The 27483-nt window shown below is 43.8% G+C and overlaps 1 protein-coding gene across 1 annotated transcript in view; it reads left to right on the forward strand.

Annotated features, from left to right (window-relative positions):
• The window catches only part of LOC119917988 (neuron navigator 3-like), a 199755-nt gene that overhangs the window by 129905 nt on the left and 42367 nt on the right, over positions 1-27483 (forward strand). The window contains 2 exon segments of the mRNA XM_038738477.1: positions 10500-10913; positions 12934-13053. Coding sequence (XP_038594405.1) covers positions 10500-10913; positions 12934-13053 — 534 coding nt within the window.

Raw genomic sequence — 27483 nt, forward strand, 5'->3', positions numbered from 1 at the left:
AATGAAGCTCAGTAGAATATAATCCTGTTAAAGGTCACTCTCTAATGGTGGGCAGTAAATATACTGTATTAAACTACTGCAATCCCACAATGCAATGGTTGAACATTTTAGTTGTGCGACACTACACTCAGTCATGATGGTGATTCTTAAGTGTCTAAAGTGTCGAGTGTACTGTTAAACAGGGTGTAATGTTGTATAGGGAGTTTTAAACAGGGGTCAGATTTTTGGATGCGGCCTTTTAAAATCTTAGTTGTGACTTTACTCTCCCCATTTGTGGTGCGACGTGCACTCAAGTTCATACCCAACTCCCCATAGAGGGATGACGGTGACATGAGCAGCAATAGTTTAGTCTGAAGAAAGCCAAAAAAGTAACCTGCACAAAATGCACAGCATGTGGACCGGACCCTCTGACTAAATCTAGTCCCCAAAAGTCTAATACTATTAAAATTTTGTATTAAACCTGCCAGGAACCTCGCCATGTCTTCTTTGGGAGGCAGCAAAAGCAGTCATGAGAGGTAAAATAATCTCCTATTCATCATACAAAAAAAAGAAAGAGAGATCTTGTGAATTACAGCTAGAACAAAAAATAAAAACATTAGAAACTACCCTTGCTGCCTCCCCACAGGAACACATGCTGAATGATCTGAGAAAATCAAAACTTGAATTAAATGAAATTATTAATAAAAAGACCCAATTTCAGTTGCAAAGACTACGCTTGGAGAACTTTGAACATGGCAATAGATCCGGCAGATTCTTAGCCAGCCAATTGAAATTGAATAAAGAAAAAATAACTATTTCTTCCTTAAAGGACTCAGCTGGGAATCTGACTTATAACCCAGAAGAAATCAACAATGCATTCAGAGATTATTATAAAAACTTATATACATCACAAATTGACCCATCTAGCTCTAACATCGATGCATTTCTGAACAATATAGATTTGCCAAGTTTAGATGATGAACAGATCAGGGCTCTGGATTCACCTGTTTCAATGGCTGAACTCCAGGAAGCTCTCTTACATATGCCGAATAATAAAGCCCCTGGGCCAGATGGTTTTCCCGCTGAACTCTATAAGGAATTCTGGGAAATACTTGCGCCCACATTCTATAGGATGGTTATGCAAATTAGGGGTACTTGCATGTTGCCTCCAACAATGAATTCTGCTAATATCAGCCTGCTCCTTAAACCAGACAAAGACCCCACACTCCCGTCCAGTTATCGCCCAATATCACTTATTAACGCAGATCTTAAAATCATCTGCAAAACCCTAGCAAGAAGGCTAGAGAAGGTCACTCCTGGTATAATACACTCTGACCAAACAGGATTTATTAAGGGTAGGCACTCCACCAACAATACACGCAGGCTACTTAACGTAATAGACTATGCCACTATTCATAACCTGGAAACTATAGTTGTTTCTTTAGATGCAGAGAAAGCATTTGACAGAGTAAATTGGAAATTTCTATTCGCTACTTTATATAAATTTGGATTTGGAAACTCTTTCATAGATTGGATTAAAATCTTATACAGTTCCCCAAGAGCTTCTGTCAAAACAAATGATCATACTTCTCCATGCTTTAGTCTCCAGAGGGTACCAGGCAGGGTTGCCCACTCTCTCCCTCGCTATTTGCTATTTTTATAGAACCACTAGCAGCTGCGATCAGACAAAATAATAATATTAAAGGAATTCAAACAGAAAATATACACCATAAGATAAGCCTTTATGCAGATGATGTATTACTTTTCCTCCTAAACTCACAAACTTCTCTTTCTGAGACAATCACACTTATAGATAAATTCTCATCCATCTCAGACTACTCCATTAACTGGAGTAAATCCATAGTTTTACCTGTAAAGTGTGATTTCCAGAGTATATCTACCACACCGCTAAAGTCTGGGAATATTAAATATCTGGGTGTCAATATTTCTTCCAGGCTGTCAGAACTGACATGGCTAAACTACACGCCTTTACTTAAATCTATAGAGGATGACCTTGTACGGTGGACATCATTACCTATATCACTCATGGGAAGAGTCTCCACCATAAAAATGATGGTCCTACCTAAAATCAATTATCTGTTTTCAATGTTACCCACCAAACCCTCTGCTGTCTGGTTTAAATCACTGGACTCAAACATCTCAAAATTTTTTGGAAAAATAAACCCCCACGAATCAGTCTAAAAACTATGCAAAAAGCAAAAGACTGTGGTGGTTTAGAACTGCCAAATTTTTATCATTACTTCCTGTCTAATAGACTACAATATATCTCAAAATGGATCAATCAGAGCCCCCTGGACCACTCATGGATGGACATAGAACAAACCTTCTGTAATGAAATTAAAATTTCCGATATGCCATTCATCAGTTCCAGCATCAAACGTCATACCTGCTTTAAAAGCATTAACATAAGCACTTCCTTGGCAGCTTGGTGGGAACTTCTCAAAATATCTGGGTCTTCACCTATCCCATGCAGATTTACCCCAATCTGGAATAATCCTGACATCCTGCAAAATAAGAAAACACTAAATTCCCCACTGTGGTATGACAAAGGGATAAGACATCTAGAGCATGTAATGCAAGGCAGTAAGGGATTTACATTCCAGGATCTAGTGGCACAATATGGAATTAGCCATAATAGATTTCTGGAATTTCAACAGTTTAAATCCATAATTCAGGCTAGATTTAAGGATAAAATAATGGACTTAGATTTACCTCCAATGATAACAGACTTTCTTAAACTCTCGCCTCCAAAACTGTTATCAAAAGTATACATGTTACTGTTAAAAACAGATAGTTCAATCTCTCTCCCATTCTTAAAATGGGAAACAGATCTATCCATTAGTCCAGACCAAAACTTTTGGATGCAGATATGTTTAAATACCTTTAGAATGACTACAAATCCCAATCTACAACTTATACAGTATAAAACTCTCCATAGAACACACTATACTGGACAAAGGATGTTCAGAATGGGTCTTATGCAGTCAAACATCTGCCGGAACTGCTCAGGTAACATATCTGATAGTTACATGCATGCTATGTGGCAATGTACACCTGTTCAAAAGTTCTGGCAGAAGATATGTGAAGACCTATCGATATGGCTAAGTTACCCCGTCCCAGTTTCCCCATCACTCTGCGTGCTGGGGGACCTAAGTGACATTAGTATAGAGGTTGACACATCATACATGCTTCTCACTGCCTTATGCATCGCCAAGAAAACTATCCTCATGAACTGGAAGGCCAAAAAGAATATAAGTATCACCCAATATCGGAATCACCTTATAGATCACATTAGCATGGAGAAAATGTCTGCTGTAAAAAAAAACAAATTGACACAATTCCAATCTCTCTGGTCCCCCTTGATCAACTTTATCACTTAATGGGGGTGGGTGTGTACTGCCTTGCTGGTCAGGGTCCCGTACGGCTGGTAGGTGTGTCTGGGGGTGGGTTGATTCTTAGATGCATTGCGGTGCGGGCGTGGGGGACTTTTTTCTAATTTTAAATGTTGGTTGATGGCATGGTGTTGGCGGGGGCGGTGATGCGGCGCTCGGGTTGCCTAGGGCGCGGGCTTGATAGGGGGACCGGTGTTTGCCCTGTATTCGGCGTGCCGCTGCTGCGGGGTGGGTAGCCACTCTGCTTAGGTGTCACGAGGTTGTTGGTATCGGTGCGCGGGTGGTGATTTTGACTCGCGCGCTGTGCGGATGTGGCGCTCGGTGCTTGGCTGCCTCCCTGTGTGTCCTGTGTGTGGGTCCGGGTTGGGGGGGGGGGGCGGGCGGCGGGCATGGCGGTGGAGGTTGGTGGGGGGGGATGCTTGTGGTGGGTTTCGGTCTGGTGGTGAACGTGCGGCGTGGGTCACGGTGTAGCCGTGGGTGGGGTCTGTGGTCTCTCTGGCTGCGGGGGGGATGGGGGCGGTTTGCGCCGGCTGGCATCTCTCCTGCGCAGCGCATTACTTGGCTGTTGTGTGCCGCTAGTTAGATTGGTAGCGGGGTAGTGTTGATTGGCTCATCTGTAGGTCATTATTGGCTTGCGTGCTTGTCGGGGGTTGGGGGCATCGGGTGCGGGCCGGGACTGGGCTGGTGTGCGGCTCTGTCCTGTGTGCATGCTGTGCATCCTGATAATTGCATTTCGGTTCTCTGAGGGGTCTGGCGACTGGTTGTTGGAGGGGTGGGGGACCGGGAAGAAGGGGTTGACGGGGTGGGTTGGGGGTGCGGGCTGGTCCTTTTTGAGCTGGTTGGGGGGTGTCCCTCTGGATTTTAGTGCCCGGACTGGATGCTTGGTGGTTGTGCCGGGATCCTGTGTATGGAGGGATTGTGCTTTGGGGTGTGTCGATGGTTGCTTGCAGTCGCGTCGCGGCCCTCTGGAGTGTGGTCGTGTTGAGTCCTAGGGGCTATTTGCATCTGCTGACTCCCTAGGGCTGAGGGGCTGTTGCTGCTGTCGCGGGGTGATTGCTGTCTCTTTTCTTTGGGGACGGTGGGGGTTTGTGTGTGGGATGCTTCGCTGCTAGGGAGGGAAGGGAGCGGGGGTGGGGGTCTTCTGGCCTGACCTGGCCTGAGTGGCATTGCCTCCTGGGTGTGGGCCACCTTCGGATCTGGGCTGTTGGGCCGTTCTGTCCTTGGGTGGGGTCCTTGCTGCCCCGGACCTGCTCCCTTGGGGGCTGGTGGTGCTCGGAGTGCTGCTGATTGTGGGGGAGCGGTGAGGTGAGGGGTTAGCAGTGGGGCTGCCGGAGGGGCCCCGGCGAGGACGGGGGATTGTTGGACTTTGGGTTGGGGCTGCACTGACCTGCCTCTGGAGTGTGTGGGGGTCTGGGGCACGGGGCTTTGGAGCCTCTGGGTCTGGGGCGGGTCTGCGCGCTGGGGGGGCTGGGCCCCCCTGGGCCCGTCCTGGGGATGGGCGGGGTTGTCACTGACTCTGGGGTGCTACCGGTGCTAGAGGGGCTCTTGCTATAAGCCCTGGGCTGGAGGGACCTGGCGTCCTCCTGCTTAGGGGGGTGGGGGACGGGACTGAATAAATGATGGGGCCAGTCAGGAATCTGGTCTTCTAGCCTCCCTATGACCTCCTTCACCTTTCCTCCTTTGGTCATGTCTCACAACATACACCCTTAGGATCCTGGGGGACGGGCAGCCTGCAGGGCGTTTGGGGGGTGGGGCTGCTTTATTGCGGCCTCGCACTTCTTCCTCCCTCACTGCCTGTCCCTCAATTTTAATACACATTAGACACAGAGGGCTTGGGGGGTGGGAGGGGCACGATGGGAGGCTCCACTACCTGACAGTTGTGGGGTGCCTGTGTCACAACTACCCTCCAATTTTAGTTGCACCTTAGTTACCACACACCTTATCTTCACTCCACCATACAACACTTCACAATCCATGACATGCATCCAACACAAAACAATACATTTACAGAGGCAGGCAGAGGGGTTGAAGGAGTGGGAGAGATTCTCATTGGCCTCGTGTCCTACCCCTGGAGCCCCGGGCGTTGGGGGTGCTGTGGGGTTGGTGGCGGCCTTGCCTGATCTGGGGTGGGCTGGGGGGGGTCGGGGCTCCCCTGGCGTGGGGGCCCGCCCTTGGCCTAGGGTTCTGCGGACTCGGGCTTGTGGCCTTTGCTCATTTCTGGGCGGGTGGTGTGTCCCTGGGCCTGGGGGCCCGTTGTCTCCTCTCCTCGCCTGGGCCCTCTTCGGCAGAGGTGAGGCTCCCGCTGCTTCCCCCTGCCAGCTCTCTCACGGTGGGGGCATTCGGGAGTCTCTGGGGCGCATGACCGGTGCTGTCGGGGTAGGTTTTGGTGCTCCTCCTTGGGGGTGCTTGACTGGGGGGGCTGGGCCCCTGTCCGGGGATGAATCGGCCTCGGGGGCTGCTGTCACTGGCTGCACTGTAGGGAGGGATGCCTCTGGCTGGGCTGGGGGACCGTTGGCCTGGTTCTCCCGCGTATCGCTCCCTGGCGGTAGCGAGCTTCCCGGCACGGCTTTCTGCTGTTCTTCCTTGGGGCGGGGTACAGCTTCCCCCTGGACATGCGGTCTGGGGTCCTTTGCGCTTTGGGGGGTCGCAGGGTGTCCTGGCTTCTGGGGGTGGGGGTCTGCGGTGGGATTGTGGGACGATTATCGATGCATCTTGATGTATTATACTTTTTCCCTGGGCAGGGTCTCTGGATGGCTGCTGGGCGTTTAGTTTGTGCGTTGGAGTCCGGGGGAGGCATCTCCTTGTTGGCTTGGAGGGACCTGTTTGCGTTCCTGTTTTGCTTCGTTGGCCTCGGATCCGTGCTTGCCCATTTCTCTGTCGGCCAGTTGTTGGACCCCTCTGGATACTGAGGTATATAGTTAGTTTTTGGGATGTGCAGTGTGGGTGCGGGGCAGGGCTGTGCTCCGGTTTGTTCTGGGTTTGTGCCTGGAGTTCTCGGCCCTTGATGGATGGGTGGGTTGTTGGTGGCATGCAGCTGAGCTAGTTGATTTTGCCTCGTTGCTGGTTTGGCTGGTGTTGCATGGCGGCCGGGGGCGCGCTGGGCATGGGGGATGTCGGCTGGCGCCGGCGGCCTTAGTTTTTTCCGGCAGTTGGGGGGACGGTGGACTTTTATTGGCGGGTGCACGGTGACCTGTGCGGCGCGTTTGCTGCCGGGCTGGGCTTGCTGCTGGTGTCTCTCTCCGCTGGCTTTCGCTGTCGTGTTGTTCCGTTTGCTCTCTCTCATTTGCCCGACCTCGCACGCGGGATTCGCGGGGGGCTGCTGGGCATGGGTGTCGCCGTGCTCGCGCAGTGTGCGCGTTGGGCTCGTCACTTGTGCATTGGTGTTGATGATTGCGTGGCATTTGGGCATTGTGGTTGTTTGCTGCGCGGCGGTGGGGTGCTGGATGGGGGAGGCCACTGGTCTATGTTGTGTCTGCGACGCGGTCGGTCCGGGCGCTGCTCTTCCTCTTTTGCGTTCCGTCGGCATTACGTTGTCAACTGGCATTTGGGTCGGGGTCTTCTGCGTTTGCATCGCGGTGCATCTGGGAGTCTTTGTTTTTTTTTGATTTGATTTATTCTTTTTCTTTCTTCCACCCCTATTGGCTACTGGGGTTCTTGCCTGCCTGTTACAGTCGTGGCGTCCCACTCTCTCTAACAACTACATTCTTTAACAGGCTTATGCGCACACACATGGACATACACACACATACAGACACATTCACCCACACGCACACAGACACACACAGACACAAACAAACTTAGGTTGTCCCTGGTAGAATTATTCCTGATGCCTTTCTTTCAGTTACTTATTTAAATTAATTATTATTCCAGCTCTCGTGGCTGTGTTGTGTTGCTTATTTAGTGTGTGTGACTGTTTCTTGTTTTCATTGTTCTCTTAGTTGTCTTAATATGTCATTAATATGTCAGCTGTTTATTGCTGCTGTTCGGCTGGTTTTCTTTTACTATTATTATTATTTTTATTGTTTTTTTTGTTTGTGTTTGTTTGTTGTTGTTTTTCTCCTCCCCAAGCCCCCCTCTCTGTTCTCTTGCAGGTTTCGTTGCTTTCTGCAATTGGTGTTTCCCACAGCTTTTCCCTGTTGTCCCCACCCTCCATCCCCCTTTCCCCCTTCTCTTGCAGGTGTTGTCCTTTCTCTGTGCTGTCTGTTTGTGCCCCCCCATCCCCGTGTCTGCCCCCCTGTCCGGCCCGGTGACAAATCAATACATAATTAAATAAATAATAAAACAGACAAAGGAGTATTTTAATACTCTCTTGTTAAAGTAAAATCTGTCTGGCACAATATGGTATCCAGGTCATTATACTCTATACCAGGCTGCTGGGCAGGACAGGTTTAAAAAAAAAATAATAATAATAATTTTGTATTAAAAAGGTTGTCTAAAAGGTAGACTGGAGGCTTAAAGGTTGCTCTCACTGTTCACTTCAAAGGGCAGATTAGACCCCCGTCTTACATTTTCACGCAAGCCCACCAATTTGTGCATTTTGACAGTGTTGTGTGTGTGTGCGCGTGTGTTTTAGAACCTTGGCTATGTGGTCAGGCGTAACAAAACAATATGGTTACAAAACTGAAAGGACTGCTCTGATGAAGAAAATGCTGCAGCTAATATAGCCTCTGAAGTGGTTTCACATTTTTACCAGGATTAGTAAATGCACCTCAACAAAAAATACATGTTTAACTGTTAAACTCCCTCATTAGCCGCAGAAAACGCTACAGTGCATTTATATTTAGCATTGCTCAGCAATAACCAATCCCCTGCTGTCAACACGGATTCTTCTCCTGTTGAGCTCTTGGCTAAACACAAGATAGCCTCCCTTTGTTAGGATTTATTCAGGTTTTGGTTCTACTTTGTACCAGATAGTTTATTGAAGCAAAGGTCCTCAAAAAGCAGCAGGGTTTATGGGAAATGTGTTCTTAATTTTGAGAAACAATAACATTCACAATACTGGACACAATGTGTTTTTTTGTACTGAACATGTGTCTTCATATGTGGTAGGTTGGATGTGTGAAATGTCTCACCCCCTTTCCTGTACTTGCTGCTCAGCCATATCCTTCAGATTGCATGCTCATTTATCTACCCACCTACACGCACACATTCTCCCTCAGTTTATCTGTCTTTCTCCATTTTTTCTCTCTCTGCTGCCTGGAGATAAAGAAGAGCTGATTTAGCAAGCTACATTGTGTACAAATGGTTAAATGATTTAGATTTCTATACCGTGGCCAATAGATTTCTGTATTCCCCACATCCTGCTACAATCGCTTGTCAGATCAACAATTGTTGTTTATTTTGTTACGTCACTGCGCGTGTCTTTGGGCTTGTGTGTTGGTCTCAGGAGGGTGTTAATAGAGATGTGTTGGGAAGAAGGCTGGCATCTCTGCCCCCTCTCATGTTGGCACTTGGCGTCACAGGGGTTCGGTGTTCTGCCCTTTATCACCCAACACACACGCACACACACACAGGGCGCAAGGCTGTTCTCACACCTCTCTCCCTGCTATGTGTGAGACACTGCTTTAAGATGTCCTTGCTTTTGTCACCTAATGAAGGCCAGCAAACAGAGGCAGGCATCCAAATGGGTGTCTCATCCCACACAGCTACTGTCGTCCACCTCAGCTGGATCATCAGCTACATATTTCCCCTTAAAATAATTTTTTTTTAAACTGAACAGATGTCTCCATAGGCAATATTGCAGCAGTAGCGCAGCAAACATGCAGTAAATTGTGTTCTTTTTTTCCTTTTTGTATTGGCTGCATTTGCACATCAGTGAGTAATGAGTAATGGCAGACAAGATGAGTGTATTTACATTAGAATGATTATGCTGATAATGCCACAATTTAGTGTATTAGCATAAACACATCATATCTTTATTTTGTGAAAATAGCATTAGCATTCATGCCGAGAGGCAAATGTAAAGCCTTAATCCTGTTTACACTTTTGCTGTATGTGTTTACATGTCTGTATATGTCATTTATGTTTTAATATACAGCACACCATTATTTTGTGTGCACAGGGATGTTTGTGACTGGAATACAAATTAGTAATTTATACTTTTAAGACACAAAACAGTGCAGCTCTCTGGTTTTATTCCAGGTTTGTTCTGTTTTATTATGTGAATGTAGTGCACTCTTTTTCCCAGCAGAGAGAGCTCAAGCTAGGGACCACTGCTGCCATGCCCTGCTCTGTGCTTCCACGTACTGTACATTAAGTTGCAGGGCTTGGTGTGTGCGTGTGCCATGAGTGTATTGTTTTTTCCTTTGGCTCATTTGCTGCAGTTCTATAGTGTTGTTACAAAAATGAAAAATCTATTAGGATTTTGCCTTCTTTTGTTGCAAACAAATGTCTGTCAGGGCCTCATTTAAAGGCTGTGTGTTGTACAGTAGTTGGCGTGTTCAGATCCTTCTGCAATGTTAGAGAAAAACAGGCTGCAGTGGCTGTTGCAGGGCTAATGGAGGATACTCAGAATAGAACCTTTTGCATGATAGAGTGTAAGGTGTCAGTAGTTTTTGCATTGCCATTTATTATTGCAAAATAAATGTAATAGTTTTTTTTATAACAATCTTTTTTGATGCAAAGAACTGCAACACAACATGGTTGGAAGGAAACACACTGTGGCGCTCTCTCTCTCTCTTCCTCTCTCTCTCTTTGTCTCTATGTGATGGACTGTGATGGTCTGACATATGTTCTCATGGGACCCTTCACAAGTCAACTCACTGGAAGGAACACTTTAGGAAGGTCACACACACACATATGCACACACCTTAAGCGATGTTAGAAACCGCATGTGATTTGAAGCGAGTGGCACTCAACTGATGTAGACGACTCTCTGCTTAAAATATGACCGATCTTTTCACCTGAATGATTTGCCCTTCACACTGGAGTGCACTTGATGATGGCTTCAGTGTCTTAGACTTGTGATTTTGGTTCATTAGAGGTACTTTTCCCAAAGCCTTCTATACTGAGCCTTTAAGTGTTGCTGATAATTTCAGTTTTTGCTGCATCATGTCAAGAGTCAAAATGGATCCCACATATTCTCTTTCTACACCTCTGTCTCCACAGTACACTAGAAACAACCTTCGACACCACGGTAACCACTGAGGTCAATGGGCGTAGTCTACCAGCCCTCACCACACGCTCCTCCCCCATGGCCTGGCGTCTGGGCCAATCACAAACCCCACGTCTCCAGGCAGGCGACGCCCCCTCAATGCCTAGCAGCTACGCTGCGCCCAGGGCGAGCACGACGAGCGCTGGCACTACCACAGGCCGCTACAGTGGGCACTCGGACCCCTCCAGGTTTGTGTACAGCGCCCCCCTGAGGAGAGCAGCAGCGGCAGCAGGGGCTAGGGGGGCGGAGCAAGGGGAGAAGGGAGGAGGAGGAGGGCTGGAAGGAGGGAAGCAGATGGAGGTGGCAGGGTACATGAGTGATGGGGACATCCTAGGGAAGAACGGCCGGATGGATGAGATCACTAGCGGGTAGGATGTCTAATGCTAAGTAATGCTAAGCATGTTAGCTTCCTCTGATGCGCTTAAAAGTTCCTACTTTAAAGGCTGAATCAATGATTTGATAATTACAGTTATATATTCATATATAATAAAAAGTTGGACTTGAGATGAGAAATTTGCATTTTGTGTGTTTCTCAGCTAATCAAGCCTTAAAATAGGCCGTCTAACCCTGTGTTAAAGGTTCCCTATGGAGTCGAACAAAAGTTATGTTAACATTCATTTAACTCACCCAAACGCATTGCGTATATTTGTGTATATTTGTCTAACAGATGTGTTAAGTGCATGTCCTTCCTCAAAAGACATTTTCAAAACTAATTTTTCAAATACTTAAAATTGTGCACTGTTTACATGCATACTTGCGTGTCTTCTTCTATGTTGTCATTTCTTGGTGCATTACATCCACCAGCTGTTGATCAGAGGAACAGCAAGCCAATTGTATCGCCCTCACGCTTACACGCATGCACGTAAATCCTTGCGTGTGTGCATGATGCAAACAAAACGCTGCTAGTGGCCAAGAATTCCACAGGGTACCTAAAGTTCAAATAAACACTCAACATAGCAAGCTTTAAATCTTATTGTCTGACGTGGACCATAAATTAAAATAGTTGCCAATCAATGTGTGAGTAATAGGAGGCAACAAACCTTTATTTTTGAATGTTAGTTGATGGACCTTGAGAAAGCTAGTCAGAATTTATTTTAAGAGTTTATTTTTGTGAACTCTGAAATTAAAAATACTTAGATTGTTAGACCATAGGAGAAAATGTACCTACCAATTTCATATGTCATATGGTAACTTTAGCTAATATTTTTTTTGGTGAACGATCTAAAATTATAAGGCGAGAGTTAGCGTTTGCGGAAGACAGCTACAAGCTTGGATTTGGTTTGATTAAGGTTAGGGTAAGTAGTTGTTCATGGATGGGTATTATCTACCACCTGAACTCATCCTTATGCTGTGCTGTGCTCTGCTGTGCTTTATTGTTTGACTTAGAAGACATCAGCTTTAGTATAGACTTGCCTGCTACATCATTTATGCTAACTAATTTGCTACTTAAAAGGACATTTTTTTGAAGGACTATAAATAAATACAAGTGACATATTTCCATTCAGTGTCGCAATGCATACTGTGTTTCAAAACTCAGGGTTAGCTGTGTATTCATACAGCCACCAAGGCCTCACCAATCTTTCTGTATACATTAATACAAATAGCCTGCTGACATCCACCACTATCATAGGTTAGTCATGCCATGAAAAGGAAGGTTCAAATAATACATTTTGCCGAACCTTGAGGGCACTCGAGACACTGACAGATTACATGGAAGAAAAAAATATAAGTCATGACGTCTCCACATGACGACAATGTATGTGCGGGCCTCTTACCTTTAGTCATTGAAAAGCATTAAATGCCTAGAGCAGGTGGGAGCGGCTGTTGGGAAAGCAATTCACATTCCACGCACACACAAACACACAGTCCCACTCCCACTTGGCATCAGTGCATTTACCGAAAAGAGTTGCGGGGGCAGGGCAAACTGTGAGGGGGAGTTGGGCAAGGAGTGATGGGGTAAAGCATCCGTAGGATTAAAGATGTGTCAGAACAGAAAATGTAACAACACGTCGGGAGGGAAAGGTGATTAGCTAAATTATTAGCTTAATTAGCTCAACACTAATGATCCCCATGTCCTATCAGCCGTGTCTGATAGCTTTCTGCCAGTAACCTCAGATGCTACCACTTACTGACTGCCACGTACACATAAAGATACACAAACCCATTCGAACATGCACCTTTTTTGTGAGTTCAAAAAATGCAAATGCAGTCTCAACAGTTCTCATTAATCATTATATCCATCAAGTCACTGGATTTTCTCGACTGGTTTAGTTGATTTAATCTGTTGCTTTTCGTTGATTAACAAAATGAAAATACTGAATTACTCAGACTTTTTATGCCAGGTTGAGGTCAGACATTGACTTCCTCTAATTAATTCTCCTCTCACAGATACCTTACAGACGGCGGCCTCCATCTGTATGCGCGGAACGCAGGCCGAGCCTCAGACGTGGCTTCTTCTCGAGAAATATCCCAGAGAGGGAGCAAAGAGGTGCAGGGCGACATAGACAGGTAAGCACGGAGTCTGACAATCATACGGTGCAGCTTGCTTTCGCTGATGTGTGTTTGATATGCAGAAGGTGTGGACTGCACCCAGATCTGGTTGCAGTTCCACAGTTTTGAGATTCATGCAAGAACACGCTGGATTTATCTAAGTTTGCATACAGTGTCTATACGTTCCACATTTCAGTTTGGATTCTCGGCATTTAGCTGGGGTTCTTCAGCTTGTAATGAGTTCAACAGCTTCAGCGGCTTTGCTTGTTGCCATAAACTTTCAGGTGGATGTTTGCAAGGGCAAATCCACCAGACTGTGCTTTTGCAGCCAGTGATGCGTGTGCCTGAGAAAAGCAGTACGCTGTGGTGAGAAAGGTGGAAAGGTTTAAACCGCATCAGCTTTCCCAAGCAGAAACTGCAGGCACATCCTCTAAGAGCCAATTGAATTGAGTTGATGTAACTTCCCGGTAAAGTATTCACCTTTTGACTGCTACCTAGGTAACAACTAAGCACTCAAACAAGGAGAAGTAACATTAGCATTTCATTTAAACAAAGTGGTACGTTTGGTATGCAAATTTAGAATTATCTACATGTGTATATCTTGTTTTTTGAAATGACAACGTGAAAGCTCGATGGTTTTGTTTACATTGCTAATTTGCACCTGCAAATATTGCCACAATGTGGGACCCTCCCTGCGCTTGCACAGAGGATTTAACGAATGTCCGCTAATCTCTGTAAAGTAGCTCTAGAGTACTAACATTACACAGAACTAATCATAAGGTGAACAGGGGTCAGGACCTGATTTTATTCACATGGAAAAGAACGGAGAAGAAATAGGAGAGAAAAAAATACAGTTGTCATTGTTTTCAGTTGATTGTACAAGGTTACGAGGGTATAAAGATAAGACACAAGACAGGGAAATGACTCAGTACCGAAAAGGTGACGGGTAAAGTGCTTTCAACCTGCAATAGATAACATGGAGCAAATATACAGTCTCGGCTCTGAATCAAATTTGTCTTAGTTGCTCATAAAATTCAAATATTCAAAAAGCATCAAGCTTAAGTTAAAAGTAGGAAGTTCATGTCCTTCAGAGGTGAAAGTCAGGGCACCCCCCGCCACACACACACACACACACACACACACACACTGCTGGAACATCCTAGACTAAATGAGGTGAAAAGGACAGGCGTGTTATCGATTTAAAGCTGTCAAGCTAAGACTGTGATGACAGGCCTTCAGAGAGGCTGCTGGGAATCGACTGATGCGGTGACATTTCCCAGTGTGGCAACTTCTGCCAAGACCTTAATGAGTGGCAGTGTTTAGAGGAGTGGGAGGCTTGAAAAGCAATCAGATATGGCTCTCAAGAATTAGTTGGCTTTTGTTATAATGCTTTAAATCACTTAAGTGCTGCAAAAAGACACTCTTGGCCAACCTGACAGCTCTCAACAAGATTGTAGTAACTCTAAAAGATTTACATAAAGCCACAATATTTTGTTAGATTGTTGTGTGGACTTCAGTTTAAGGATTCTGTTCGAGGAAAAGCGAATGAGTTTAATGCGCATGGGTACAAATGTAAACAGAATGAAGTACGACTTGCAGACATGCTGGTGATGGTATGCTTCCTGCTGTATTTGTGTCTCTGTTTTTGTTACCCGCATATATAATCCTGCTGTTTCTGTGTTAACGTGCTTGTTCTCACAGCCAGTCAAGCCAGTCAGCCGGGGGGGGTGGAGGCCGATCATATCTGTGATCGGCTGAGTGTCAAAACATTGCTCGACCTGACCAGAGGTTCAGAATAGGCGATTAACCTGCCCCCTGTCAGTCTCAAACTGATCTGCCTGTCAGACTTTGACACTCAGGCAAAGGGATGGATAGGATAAGAATAAATATGAATCCCGTGAACTGTCTCTTCCAATCGCCAAGTCTTAGCTTCACCCTGTTTATATATCTGTATTTGAATATTTTGCCTAAAGTGTCTCTCACCTTGCCTTGACATAAATCCTAAAATTGCAGCATTTCCAGGCTAAAGTCTGTGTTAGCGCTTTGGGCCTCAGGGGCGATAAGGAAATATTGATGCCTGCTTCCCCTTAAGGTGCCTGCAGGCAAGAAACTCCCGATTGGATCTGAATTTGAACTCTGGAACCCTGTTTTCCTTCCTTCCACTCTCCATTTTCCTTTTCAAAACTATATGACTGTACACATACACACACACACACACACACACACAAGTACACATAGCTTTAATGCTTTCCCCTGCCTCCCTCTGATGTGTGATTGTCAGAAGCTGAGCTGTCACTTCCCACTGACATGCGACAAAGCTTGGGGAGGGGATTCATTTCCGAAGCTATTGCTCACAAGGCTTTACACCTCAGCCCAGCTTTAGCTACCTCCATAGGCTCTGCCTTCCGTGACTGGTTCCTCCTTTATCCCATAGCATTCGTCTTCTCTTCCACATAACCCCCTGGCTTTACGTGAAATGAGTAGCGGATAAGGCCCAAGTTCAAACCATCTGTTTGCAGACTTTGAGGAACTTTTCATCTCCTCTAATGTAAATGCTGGCATTCTAGGAACAACACATACTAGCAAAGTATTTATTCCTAGACTGTAAGTGAGTCAAATGGAGAATGTGTGCTTTCTCCTGCCCTGGTGTTAACTATGTCTTTTATATTTAGCCATCTTTATGATCACTGTAAACGAACCAGAATTGGAATTGAGCCCTTTCAACAAATTTTCTACTGCTTCTTTTAGGTAGCATCATAGTAAAATTTGTTTTGGCACGTCTGCTCAATAGCTTTATTTTGACTCCCTTATCCACGAGAAAATGTTGGCGGAATACAAGGAATAGTGCAGTAGTTGACTAAAGGGAAAAAGGCTGTTATGATGTACTGTATCTTCAATTGGTGATATTCAGCAGTGATTCAGAAGTTGTAATTAATATTTTTGTTGTACTCATTAACAGACACCTAATTTAAATATTCATTTCCTTTAATGTTTTTCACTAATCCCCGGAGAAGGAATATGAACTTGGTTGTAGATTATCAGAGATTTTGCATCAAGGATCCAGCCTGACTGTCTCATGGCAACATTATGGCGCTGGTTTCTTCTTTTGGTGCTTTGGTGCCACTAGACAGCAGGTGTCACTGATTGTTACCACAGAAACAGAGCTCTCAGTTCAGAGTTAGCCTGGGGGGGTTGGTGGCTAACTTAAAAAAAGTCCACCTTTATTTTATTTCTAATCTAAGAGCAATATTAGGACTGACCTAAAACTACAGACCAAAATAAATATCTTTGTGAACCTGTCCCATGGTTATGCATGAGAAATATTTTTTTTGGTCTCCTTCTGCAATATATGTTGCAATAAAAGCATTACTGCAATATAGAAATACTTTGTTACAAGTAAAAGTGCATTCAAAACAAGAACAAAAGTATTAACATCAAAATATACCTAAAGTACACATTATGTACTGTATACCAATGGCCCATTTAGGAACATTATTCATGTAAACATCACTCCAGTGTTTAAAATTTTCGCTGTGGGTGGAGTGGAAAATTACCAGTGGAGTAGAAGTATTAAGTAGCCAAAAATACTGAAGTAAAGTTCAAGTACTGTATCTCAAAATTGCACTGAAGTACAGCACTTGAGTAAATTCACTTAAAAGTTACTTTCCACCTCTGACAACAAGCTTGTCCCTGCATAGTTGTTTATAAGAAACGTTGATGAAGAATCTCTTCCAAATTCAAAATCCTGATGTCAATTGCAGTATTTTCTGCAGTCATACAAAAATGTAGCTGCTTTGGAAATATTTGGTGTGACCTCAGGATATCTATGGACAATGTGCAGTTACTGTTACTGTGTGATTTCAAGAGTTATTTACAAGTTAGCTGTTCTGCTTCTGCCAACTTGACATAGTTTGGGTGATAGCTGGATTTGACGTGTTGTTTGGGAGAAATCCTTTCTTCACTGAGCAAAACTGTATACTTATTTGAGGTATTTTTATCTGTAAAGGAAATAATTACTGAACATTAACACCATCTCCCTTTGCATTTCCTCACGATTTTGAGCAATAATTGGCAAAGTACACACATGCAGTTTCTACTGCACCACCTCAATCAAGCATAAACAAACACGTGCAAGTACATATCCCTCCACTCTCCGGTTCTCCTGGCTCACTGGCAGTAGTCGAGAGAGATCCTGGGAGGCAGAAAGCGGGAGTCTGTCTGCGTACATAAACTGAGCTCCCATGAGGCTCATTATGCTTCACGCTTTTCTCCGTCCATAACGACTCCCCTGGCTGCCACCCATGGCAGCTTTACCCCAAACCAACAGAGCCCCTGAAGAGATTCATCTAAATGACTCATCAGATCGAGACTCATGACCAGCAGGTGTCTGAGACCATCTGGGGCTGGATCAGTGTGGGCTCATGCTTGCTGCAGTGAACCTTAGTTGAATATGTGCCTGATGCGACTATAGGTGTGTGTGAGATACTGCTAATCTCCATTTCTTGAAGAGATCACCGGCTACGTGGGTGTCCATGTTACTAGGGAAAATGTTCTGCTGTATCAGACATGATGCATCATGTTGCTGGAAGTAGATTGCTTGAAAGGGTGAAGAAAAAGGTGAGTCAAGATAGATTGAGTGTCTTTAGCATCACTATGGGACAGTATTCATGAAATGAAGTGTGATAAGATACAGAAGTAAGTACATGTGTCAAAAATGCAACACTTCTGCTGGTGTTTATTCATTTGTGCTAATAAGTAGAGTTTCATAAAACTTACCATCTGCATCAGAGCAGCTGAACAACAAAAGCTCTGATCAGTCCATGTCAAAACAATGCTGAATCCAGCCTTGGCTAAAAGCCCCTCTCTAAAAATACCCTCCAGTCATGCAACATAAATGAGCGCATGCTCGTGGCTTTACTGTCAAGAAAAGACGCCCAAGGAGAGTGTTTTGACACCGACAGGCTTCCCGTTCTCAGCAGAGACATGAATAACTAACAGGCCCCTGCTTTTAGCATTGTGGGGTCTCGTGTGTGTGTGTGTGGCACTGTCTCTCTCCTTCTCGCTCACCCTCTTGTTTGAGGGCTGGACTATGGCAGCTGGCTCTGCATTTTTTTTTTGTTATTGAAGCTTTGGGGGATTGGAGACAAGTTTGTGTGTGTGGATATGTGTTGTGCTTGAGAAAAAGAGAGCTTGTTTGTGTGCATGTCCTGTACTACATTTTATGCGCGCGTGTGTGTGTGTGCAGATTTCTGCATGTGTGTGTGCTGCTGAGCAGCAGGATCCTGGCTGTCACTCTGCAGAGCAGTGACAGTCGTGGGGAAGCTGCACGACTCGTCAGTGCTGCCGTAAGCAGCGAGGAGATTTGGAGGAGAAGGTTTTTGCCATCAATGGCAAGCCAGTCGTTATATAAGTTTCTGTGTAGTTCATCTCTGCCAAGGGCGCCACTTAGAGAGAAAATATCCTCTCTCACGTTGCACCTGAAGCTGCAGCACCTCAACGTTTCTGCTTTCTAGCTTTCTGAAGTTTTCTGGCACTTATCAGTCTCTCTTTTTTTGTCTCTCAGACATCTGTCATTTTTCAGTCTCTCCACCTTAATTACGAGCACACAGGCACACAGACTAAACTTAGCAAACTGTGATGTAAATTGGAGGAAGTTTTATCGCCGATTTGAGCTGTGTCTGGCTCTTGTGTGGTGTGCTTGTGTGTTCATGGAAATGTGTGTCCTCGACGTGTGCAGGTGCTTGCATGCAGATATCTTTCCTCACAAAATAAATCGCAGCCCACACAAACACTAATTAGCCATCTATTCATTCAGGAGCTCAAGGGAAAGTTTCCATTTTTTGGAAGCTAAGTTTTCCTCTCAATTCCCATTCTGTGGTATTGCTTCAACTTGGTCTTCCACTCTGGATGCTGCTTTCTGTATTTATCATAAATCTGAATATTTCTCTTAATACCTCGGGGGGAAGCTGATATCCTCGTTAATTATTGTAGCCTACTCACTGAATTAATTAAGTGAAGTCAAGTAGTTAAAGAAAGGGCAGTGATGAAATCAAAAGACATGTCGCACTGCTGAAGATGTCTACACTCAAGTGAAAGTTAGATTTTCCCCCCTACAGGTGCTGTTTCACTGACTGATGAGCCTCCCAGTTTAGCAATCATGCATCCATTTTGGTCTGAATTCAGACTTTTTATGGACAATTTTTATCCATATTTGTTCATTTGCATCCTGTTTGGTGGATCAGTGCTGACTTTTTTGTGTTAACTTTACGTTTTCTGAGCATTGTTCATATTCTGTATTCTGCTATGGCACCTTTTCCTTCTCTAAGCCATATTCTCTCAGCGTGATGATCTGTAGGCCATATGCCCCTCTGACTGTGAACCACAGCTCTGTCTGTCAGGGGCAGGTTATTCATCTGCTAAGACTGAGAGGTGAAAGACAGAATGGCCCTCACGGTTTCAGTGGAAGATTATAACCACATTCATTTTGAGCTGTCACAAAAACTGCAAAGATCTGATACCGTATTTTTAGATATATGTAGCTTCTAACAGTGTCTTCATTGTATTTTACAGTGTAAGCCACCAAAATTAACTGTGCAACAGAACTATTTCCAGTTTCAATGCCATAATTAGTTAAATTTTTTAACACAATTTAGAACTTACCCCACACCGAATGCTACACTTAAAATGCCATTTTCAAGAATGTTGTAGACATTCTCTCATGTAGTGAGATTTCATTTTTCTGTTGGTGTGCCGTGTAATAACATTTTCATGGAGTGACATGTCCTGATTTGAAAGTCATGTGGTTAAAAAGTCTATTTGGAACGTTTTGGGAATCACACTGCGCTTTCATTCTAAGAGTTAGATGAAAATATTGATACCACTCATTGTGGTATGCTAAGTATGAAGCTACAGCCAGCGGCCAGCTAGCCTAGATTAGCTTAAAGACAAGAAACAGCTAACATGGTTCTGTCCAAAGGTGCTGGCAGGTGAATTTTGTGGCCTTTTGACAGAGCCAGGTTAGCTATGTCCACCTGTTTCCAGTCTTTACACTAAGTTAAGCTAAGCTAACAGGCTGCTGGCTCCAGCTTCATATTTAATGGACACACATTAAACTGCTATTAATCTTCTCATCTAGCTCTCGGCAAGAAAGTAAGTAAGCGTTTCCCAAACTGTCAAACTAACTAGTTGAAAGAAGTTCAAATTCTTTGTTAGTTTTCACCGTACTAATATTTAAATGTCTATGTCTAGTATAGTAACGTACTGATGACTCATATAAAAGACCACTTTATGAATTCTCCTTGCAGCCACATGAAGAATGTATGACACCCTGTGTGACTTCATGTGCATTGTTCAGGCCTATAGAGGTCATGTTTATACTTTGTGGACGTATTTTCTTTTTCAAGATTAAAGGGATGGCATGTTGGTGATTCACACTAAGTACAGTGTAAGGCTGCTGTATTGTAATTTGGATACAAGGATTATATTTTGGTGCCCCTAACTACTTAAAACCCTACATGTAAAGTGTCGAAACTGTTGTACCACAAAGATACATTAAAAGTAACATGGTGTTATATAAGACGAGAACAAGAAGGTGACCCATGGAGCTTAACCACGCAGTGATATAGTGCTGTATTAGAAAGAGAACGATTCACTCCATTACCCGCAGTGCTTACAATATATATCCAGTTGTAACATTCTGGTGATTTAAAACTTTTAATCGAATAAGTTTGTCTTGTTAAAAGGCTGATTGTTTACAGAGAAGAAGGCTGTAGCGTATTTGACTGTTGATGCAGTGTTTGTGCCCCTGAGAGTTTACTTGGATTGGGAATCCATTTAAAAGATTGAATTGTCTGCAGTCGAAGTGTCCGCTTTGTTATGCAGTTGGCAACAAGTTGTGATAAAAAGCAAAAACAACCATGAAATGAAAGCATCACACGAGCTAATCGTGTCGTTTGATTGCATGTCTTCATGTTAAGGCAACTTTGAAAAACAAATGGAGCGTTTGAAATCATTCTTACTATATTTCTTGAATATTTGCACATGGCAGGGGTGACTTGGACATTCTTAAAAGACTTATAGTCAAGTCTTATACTGCAGTACCCTAACATGGCTGTAGGTAACAGGATTCATGAACGATCTGTCTGCAGTACTGCTGATGGATTGAGTCAGCATGCCTTAAACAGTATATAGTGCTAATGTGAGATGGATTTTAGGGTTAATTGTGCTGCAGCTGCATCAATTCATTTGGTAGAACACATCGGAGGATATGACTCCATTCATCTGACAGGCCTAATGACTTTGTAAAGATAAGAATCGACAAAGCTCCTACCATCGCTAATTCACTTTACTGCCATGGAGCCTGACTCTGTTGTGGATTGTGAAAATGTAATCTTGTTAAATGACGGGTGTTATGGTGTAATTAAGGCAGTCGAACATTTGTGAAGCTGCATGGAATCTATTCATGTTTGTGTTTCTCTTCTTTGATCAGTAAATAAAGAGGTGGAATCCTTAACCAATCAAACCATTTGATTTTCTTTCTTTCTTTATTTTCTTAATTGCTTAAAAAATATTTAAACAATCAATCAAAATTGGTGCAGATGAATTTTCATTTTGGATAATTGTTTCAGCTCTACTTTCCAGTAGTAGTACAGCCCAGTACAGTGTATGTGTTTATCCTTTGGTTTAGAGAATTTATCTCCTTTCAGGCCACAAGAGGAGGAGGTTGGAGGTTGGAAGTTGGGCCAGCGATGGGTTGCGAGCGCTTATGTGGGCTGTTTGTTTGCACATTTGCCAGCAGTTTGCCATAGAATCAAACAAACCCCTGCTGAGTTATAATAGCTTGGAATTCCCTCGCTGCTGAACGGCTGAAGATTTTGTTGTCGTCTTTGACTGCATTGCAGTAGGAAGGCTGGACGTCTTTACCAGCACAGCCAGGCAGCGCTGACGTCCTGCTGTCCGTCACTGCTTGGCAACAGACACATTTGCAGCCCATCCCTCCAAGGTCACTCTGTCCCTCTCCTTAAATGAGTTGTTTCGAGCGGAATTGGATTGTCAATGACAAGTCTAATTACTGTTTTTGTTAAAATGCTTCCCGTGACACCCTGAAGTAACAATCCAAGAGGTATTTTTATTTAAAATGCCTGCTTTGCTTTTCTCTCTGGTGATTCAACCTGTATCCAGTTCATTTCAGCCCTTTCCTGAATAAAAACATTTGATTTCAAGCATCAGGGACAAAAGTTTGATTGTAATAAAAAGAAGAATTGGGTGGTTAGCACAAGCAGTGAACAGATAAAAACATTATGGCTTGTACTGTGATCTCTTGGAAGAGATTTCTGGATAACCGGGTGGGCATTTACTGTCCTCTAACACCAGACCTCAAATGAAGCAAATAAAGATGTGATACTGGGCAGTCCTATGTGATACTCAAGTTAGTCTTCCTGACTCCTTCAGTGCCTGAGAGTCATGAATAATGTCCCAGGCTATATGGACAGACTTCTCACGTATTATGCATGAGATCACCAGTCAGAGGCATCCGGCAAAGTCAAGGCACATTCGGCTTTCATCCAGCAAAGCCCTTCCTCCTTGATTTGGCTCGATTCTGCATTGTCATCCTCCTTTAATTAACCCTTGGTCGCCCGCTGCTGACGGCATGTCTGATTGCCGCTCCACGGGCTGACGGGCCCAGCCTGGTGCGGAGGGGAGGGCAGACAGAGGGAGAGGAGGGGGAGCCAGAAGCAGCGGCAAGAGGGTGAAAGTGGAAGAGTGAGGGAGCCCTTTTCTTCCTTTGTCTCTCGCTCCCATGTCTTCCCCGGACTCCCAGTCGTCGCACAGCTTCTAGCTTCTCTGCCAGGTAGAGTCTGTGGTAGAGGACACCAAACACTTGTGTGACAAGACGACAGGCAGCGTCCATCCCACAAGAGGTGAGTTGACAGCAAAGCTAGAAACTATTTTACCCACTCCACTTCTGTTTGGAACCTGCAAACAGTTGTGTGATGTTTGATGTGCTGTGTGTTTGAGTTTGCCGAGTTTGTTCTGATAGGCTGGCTCTTTGTGCGCTCCATCAGAGTCAAGGAGAAAGTGAGCCCATCGCCGGCTTTAGCAGCCCACAAAGAGGCAGGAGAAGAAGAGTAAAGTCATTTGCGAGGATGCCTTGGTGTTTTCTCAAGTGTAATTGCAAGAGCTCAGTGGCATTAACTCGGATTATAGTGCAGGCAAATGAGGATGAGTGCTTCCCATTTACATTACAGAGCCCGGCTCTATATATGTGTATATATGTGTGGGAGGAAATGCAGATACAGTGCATTTCAAAGTTTTATGTGCGACAGATAGTTGTCACGGGTGTTGGAAAAGGACGCCTTTGTGCCTTTTCTGTTTTCTACTCTGTGCACTTTCGCTTACTATGTGAATCTCTGGGGTTATTTGTTTTAATGTGGGTGTGGTAAAGTCATTGCAGACTGCACAACTGATTAGGATCCGTAGAAAATGAATGAACTTAAGTAGAGTTCAGTTATACACATCACAAGCAGGCAATAAAAGTGCCAATATGCCCATTAAACAGTTAAACAAATACTTTACTTTTAAAGAAATAAAATAATATTTTAGTAGAAATTAAATGGCATTAATTGCTGAAAATTATATATTACAAACACAATGAAGGAACTCGGGTAACTTTCATTAGACCTTGGTATGGACTTAAGTGAGCAATATCTCTTTTGTGAATAAAGCTTATTTGTTCATTTACAAATTCTCAGCCCACACTTTCAGCCTCCCTCTTACTGTCAATCAAACAGCAGCAAACGCTTCTCTCCACTTTAGCTTTTGGCAAGAGATTTTTATGTGTACACAAACACCAAATTGAGCTACAGACGATCAAATGAGTAAGAAATAGGAATTCAATCATGAGGTGTCTTTTACTTTTAATTGCTGTCAGATGAGAGCTAGGACTGTCTTTTTTTTTTAAATCTCGTTGCCAATATCTTTTTTTATTAAATTTTTCCACAGGTTTTGAATGGGTTTCATAGAAGAGTTTCATGAATAGTTCCTTTGGCAAAGGCTAGAACATTAAAACAGCTGATTTAAGATTTTCATAATAATATATATTCTCGCTTAAGTGTGAGACACAAGCCATTCAAGAATCCAAAACTGGTCCCAGTGTCTTAAATTTTTTTTCCTGTGTTTTGTTATGTAACCTGTCCTCTAAATGCAAGTAAGTGTTGCATTCCTACATCTGTAGACAACCCATCTTCACTTACTTCAACACTATTCCCCCCAAATATGTATCAAGCTCCTTATCAGAATCTCATTAATCTCCATGATATAATGAAATCACTTGTGTTATCCTTTGTTCATGCTGCCAATAGCATTTTCTCCTCTGGGCCGTTGAAAGAACAAGACCTTGTGTATTGAATACTGCATGAGACAATGTTTGCATGGTTGAGTGGAGCCATAGCGGTGCACTCAAAGCATGGGAGCAGCTAAAGGCTGCATCACGGCAGGCATTTGCAAAATAATCTGCAAAGAAATTAAGACATTTGGAAAGGTAGAAATACATTTTCATCCTCATGATATTCACTCTTCTATGTGGTGATGTTGCGTCTTCACACCTGGTAGGCAGCATCTGACGAGGAAGAGGAGAGTTATTCTTATAGTCTTTGGTTGCAGAGATTTCCACAATAGGTCCAGGGGTTTGGAAAACAGGTCATACCTTTTTATAGCCCTTGTTATCATACAGTTCTGTACCACCACGCGAAGTGATACAAAGTTACACTATGTAAGATGTTACCATCTAAGGCATCACAGTTGTGTTTATCCAATGAACAGAACTATCCAAGAAGAGCCAGAGGAAACACAGTGTATTTTCAGATGGATTCTGAGGGGAGACGTTGACTTGTTTTGTGCCATCTGCCCATTTCACTGCCTCGCTTATGAAACATGGGAGAGAAGCCAATATCCTCCACAGCAGTCTCCTCTCAAGCATTCTGCTCTGTACGTAGTTGCTCATTGTTAATTTAAGAAGTTATGACACAAAAGTCCGGCTCGCCCACCCTCGCTGCAGGGTTATTGAGTTTGGCTGTGCAATTTCTGAGGACAGCCCCCTCCACCTCCCTGTGTTGATGTGCATGTGACAGCGTGCAGGTCTGAGGGGAGGAGCTTGGTCAGCCACAGTTCTGCTCTTTCTGAGCAATCAGAGCTGATCCAGGGAGTCGGCCCGATGAAATATTCAGCCCGTTACAGTCAGGCTAGCTCTCAGGAGAAGGAGCGCTGTATTTATGTTTTCCCTTTGTTTTTATCAAGCCTTTATACCAGGAAACTCCTCAGAGCACGGATGCTCTCTGTCAGCAGTCCCCAGCGTCCCATTCATACAGACAAAACACAGTCATCTATTACTGTTTGCTGAACAGCTCCTCTGGAGCAGCTGGGGCTATGAAGGTGCGATCATAAAGGTTTATCCAGCCCCATCTGCAGGGTTTATGGAGCTGTTGATCAATATTGATGATTCGACTATTACCTCAATGTGTGCAGAGGTATCTGGCTCTTTGTAGTTTGCGATACGAGTTTCAGTGTGCTCCCTATTCTTTGCAAAAGGGAGCTGGTGCCACTGGATGGAATGAGCTACCTTCTTTATTTTAAGAAGTAGTCTTTTCTGGGTGTCTATGACACTTTTGACCTTGTCTGCTCTCAGTTTTCTAGTTCTTTAGTTCATATTTTGCGATATATTTTACAATCATGTAAGTTCAAGTTCAGTCCTGGTTGATACGCCGATACTTGTGGTCACTGGTGGTAACAGCAAGTGCGGTTTACTAAAACAGGTCACCAGGGGGGAGCAAACGCTCGTTGAGCAGCTACTTGTCACGAAACACGACAGAATAGCAACAGGGTGCGGCCAAACAAACATTTTTACAAAGAAGTCAGTCAACAATCAGCCGTTTTCAGTCATATTACAAGCAACAGCGATATGATTTCATCCCGCAGGGCACAGTAAACTTGGCTACCTTGCTGAGGAGTTGGAGCTTTCATGTGCTCTTCATCTAACAGCTCACTGTGGCTGCTCCCGACTTTTCCACTGCTCCCTGCAACATTTAAAACTGATCCACTGTCAAAACATGCCTAAAATATCTGTATTCTTATTTTCTAGAAACATTTTTAATGAACTGTCAGGGTCAAGGGGACAAAGGCTTTGCATTTCATGTGAATGCATCACAGTAGTTGAGCAGCAGCTGATTGATACAGCTGTAGGAGAGTGACAAGTAAACAGTAAGGCTGATTACGTGCTGCATCATTGCTGACCATAAATAGTGTCAAAAATGAAGCTTGAATTTATGGAAATCTTTAATATGAAACCCTGAATGCCTGTCTCCGTCTTAATCATTTTTTTTTTACACATATATTCTAAATAAAAAAACAAAGATGAATTACTTAAAGCTCCTTTCATTGTCTTTATCAATTGCACTTTTTTTTTATTGGTTGTTGTGCGAAGACAGCATCAGGATACACAGCACATTTTGTATGTGTATTTTGCCGTCTAGCTCTGTAGTATCATCTGTCGAGGGGAACATGTTCACAACCTCTTCGCGTGTATTTCTTGTAGATTGCCTTTCCATCCAGCAAGTTATTTTTGCTTTTTAGTCTGTTCCATTGTACTAACTCAGTTTGTTTAATAATGTGAATTCGCTTGTAGAATTACATTTACAGAAGTGAATGCAGAATCTAAAGAGCATCTTTACTTTGTGACTCTAACAGCTATTCACTGTCATTATAACAATTAAGTAAGAGTTACCCAAGAAATATTTTGAATCATATTACCCACAGTTCAGACTAACTCTCCAGAAGGGAGATTTTCAATATTGTATTAGAGAGGCCACCCTGGGAGAGAAGAGCGATATGTTGCAGTCAGGGGAAGCGGCACAGGATTATTCTCATGCTTTCATAAGAATTGGAAGTCAGTGAGCTTCTTCACAGCCATCTGCTTCTGCTTTCTCATATTGTGATGATAGACTCCATGGCTAACCATCCTCTCACTGCTGTTTCGTCATTCTTCTTTTTGTATCCCCCGTGTAAATGTGCAGCACTTCATGTTATCAAGCTCAATTTGTCTCAGTTTGGGGGAAATTAATAGTGATGTGGGAAAAGTGAACCATTTCTCACTTTAAAAGAAGCTTGACTGATATTGAGATGTGCAATTAGGCATAAGGAGCAATTAGCACTCGAGAAAGACCACCTGTGTCTTTGATCTCTCCTAAAATTCTCTTCGCCTCTCTGTCTTACATCTCTTTCATGCTCTCAGAACCAGTACACAAAAAAAATGAGTTGTACTTATACAAATTACAGAGGAAGGACAAAACCTGTGTTTTGGAGTGCAGCCAAGTCACTTTAGACTGATTCATTTTGTTGCGAGCATTAAATTTGGCTCTGTCTGCCCTTGTTGTCTGTCACACACTGAAAGCTGGT

The sequence above is a fragment of the Micropterus salmoides genome, unplaced genomic scaffold, assembly GCF_014851395.1.
Source record: "Micropterus salmoides isolate LMB-PRFRI ecotype aquatic unplaced genomic scaffold, ASM1485139v1 Ms_hic_scaffold_23, whole genome shotgun sequence".
Lineage (NCBI taxonomy): Eukaryota > Metazoa > Chordata > Actinopteri > Centrarchiformes > Centrarchidae > Micropterus > Micropterus salmoides.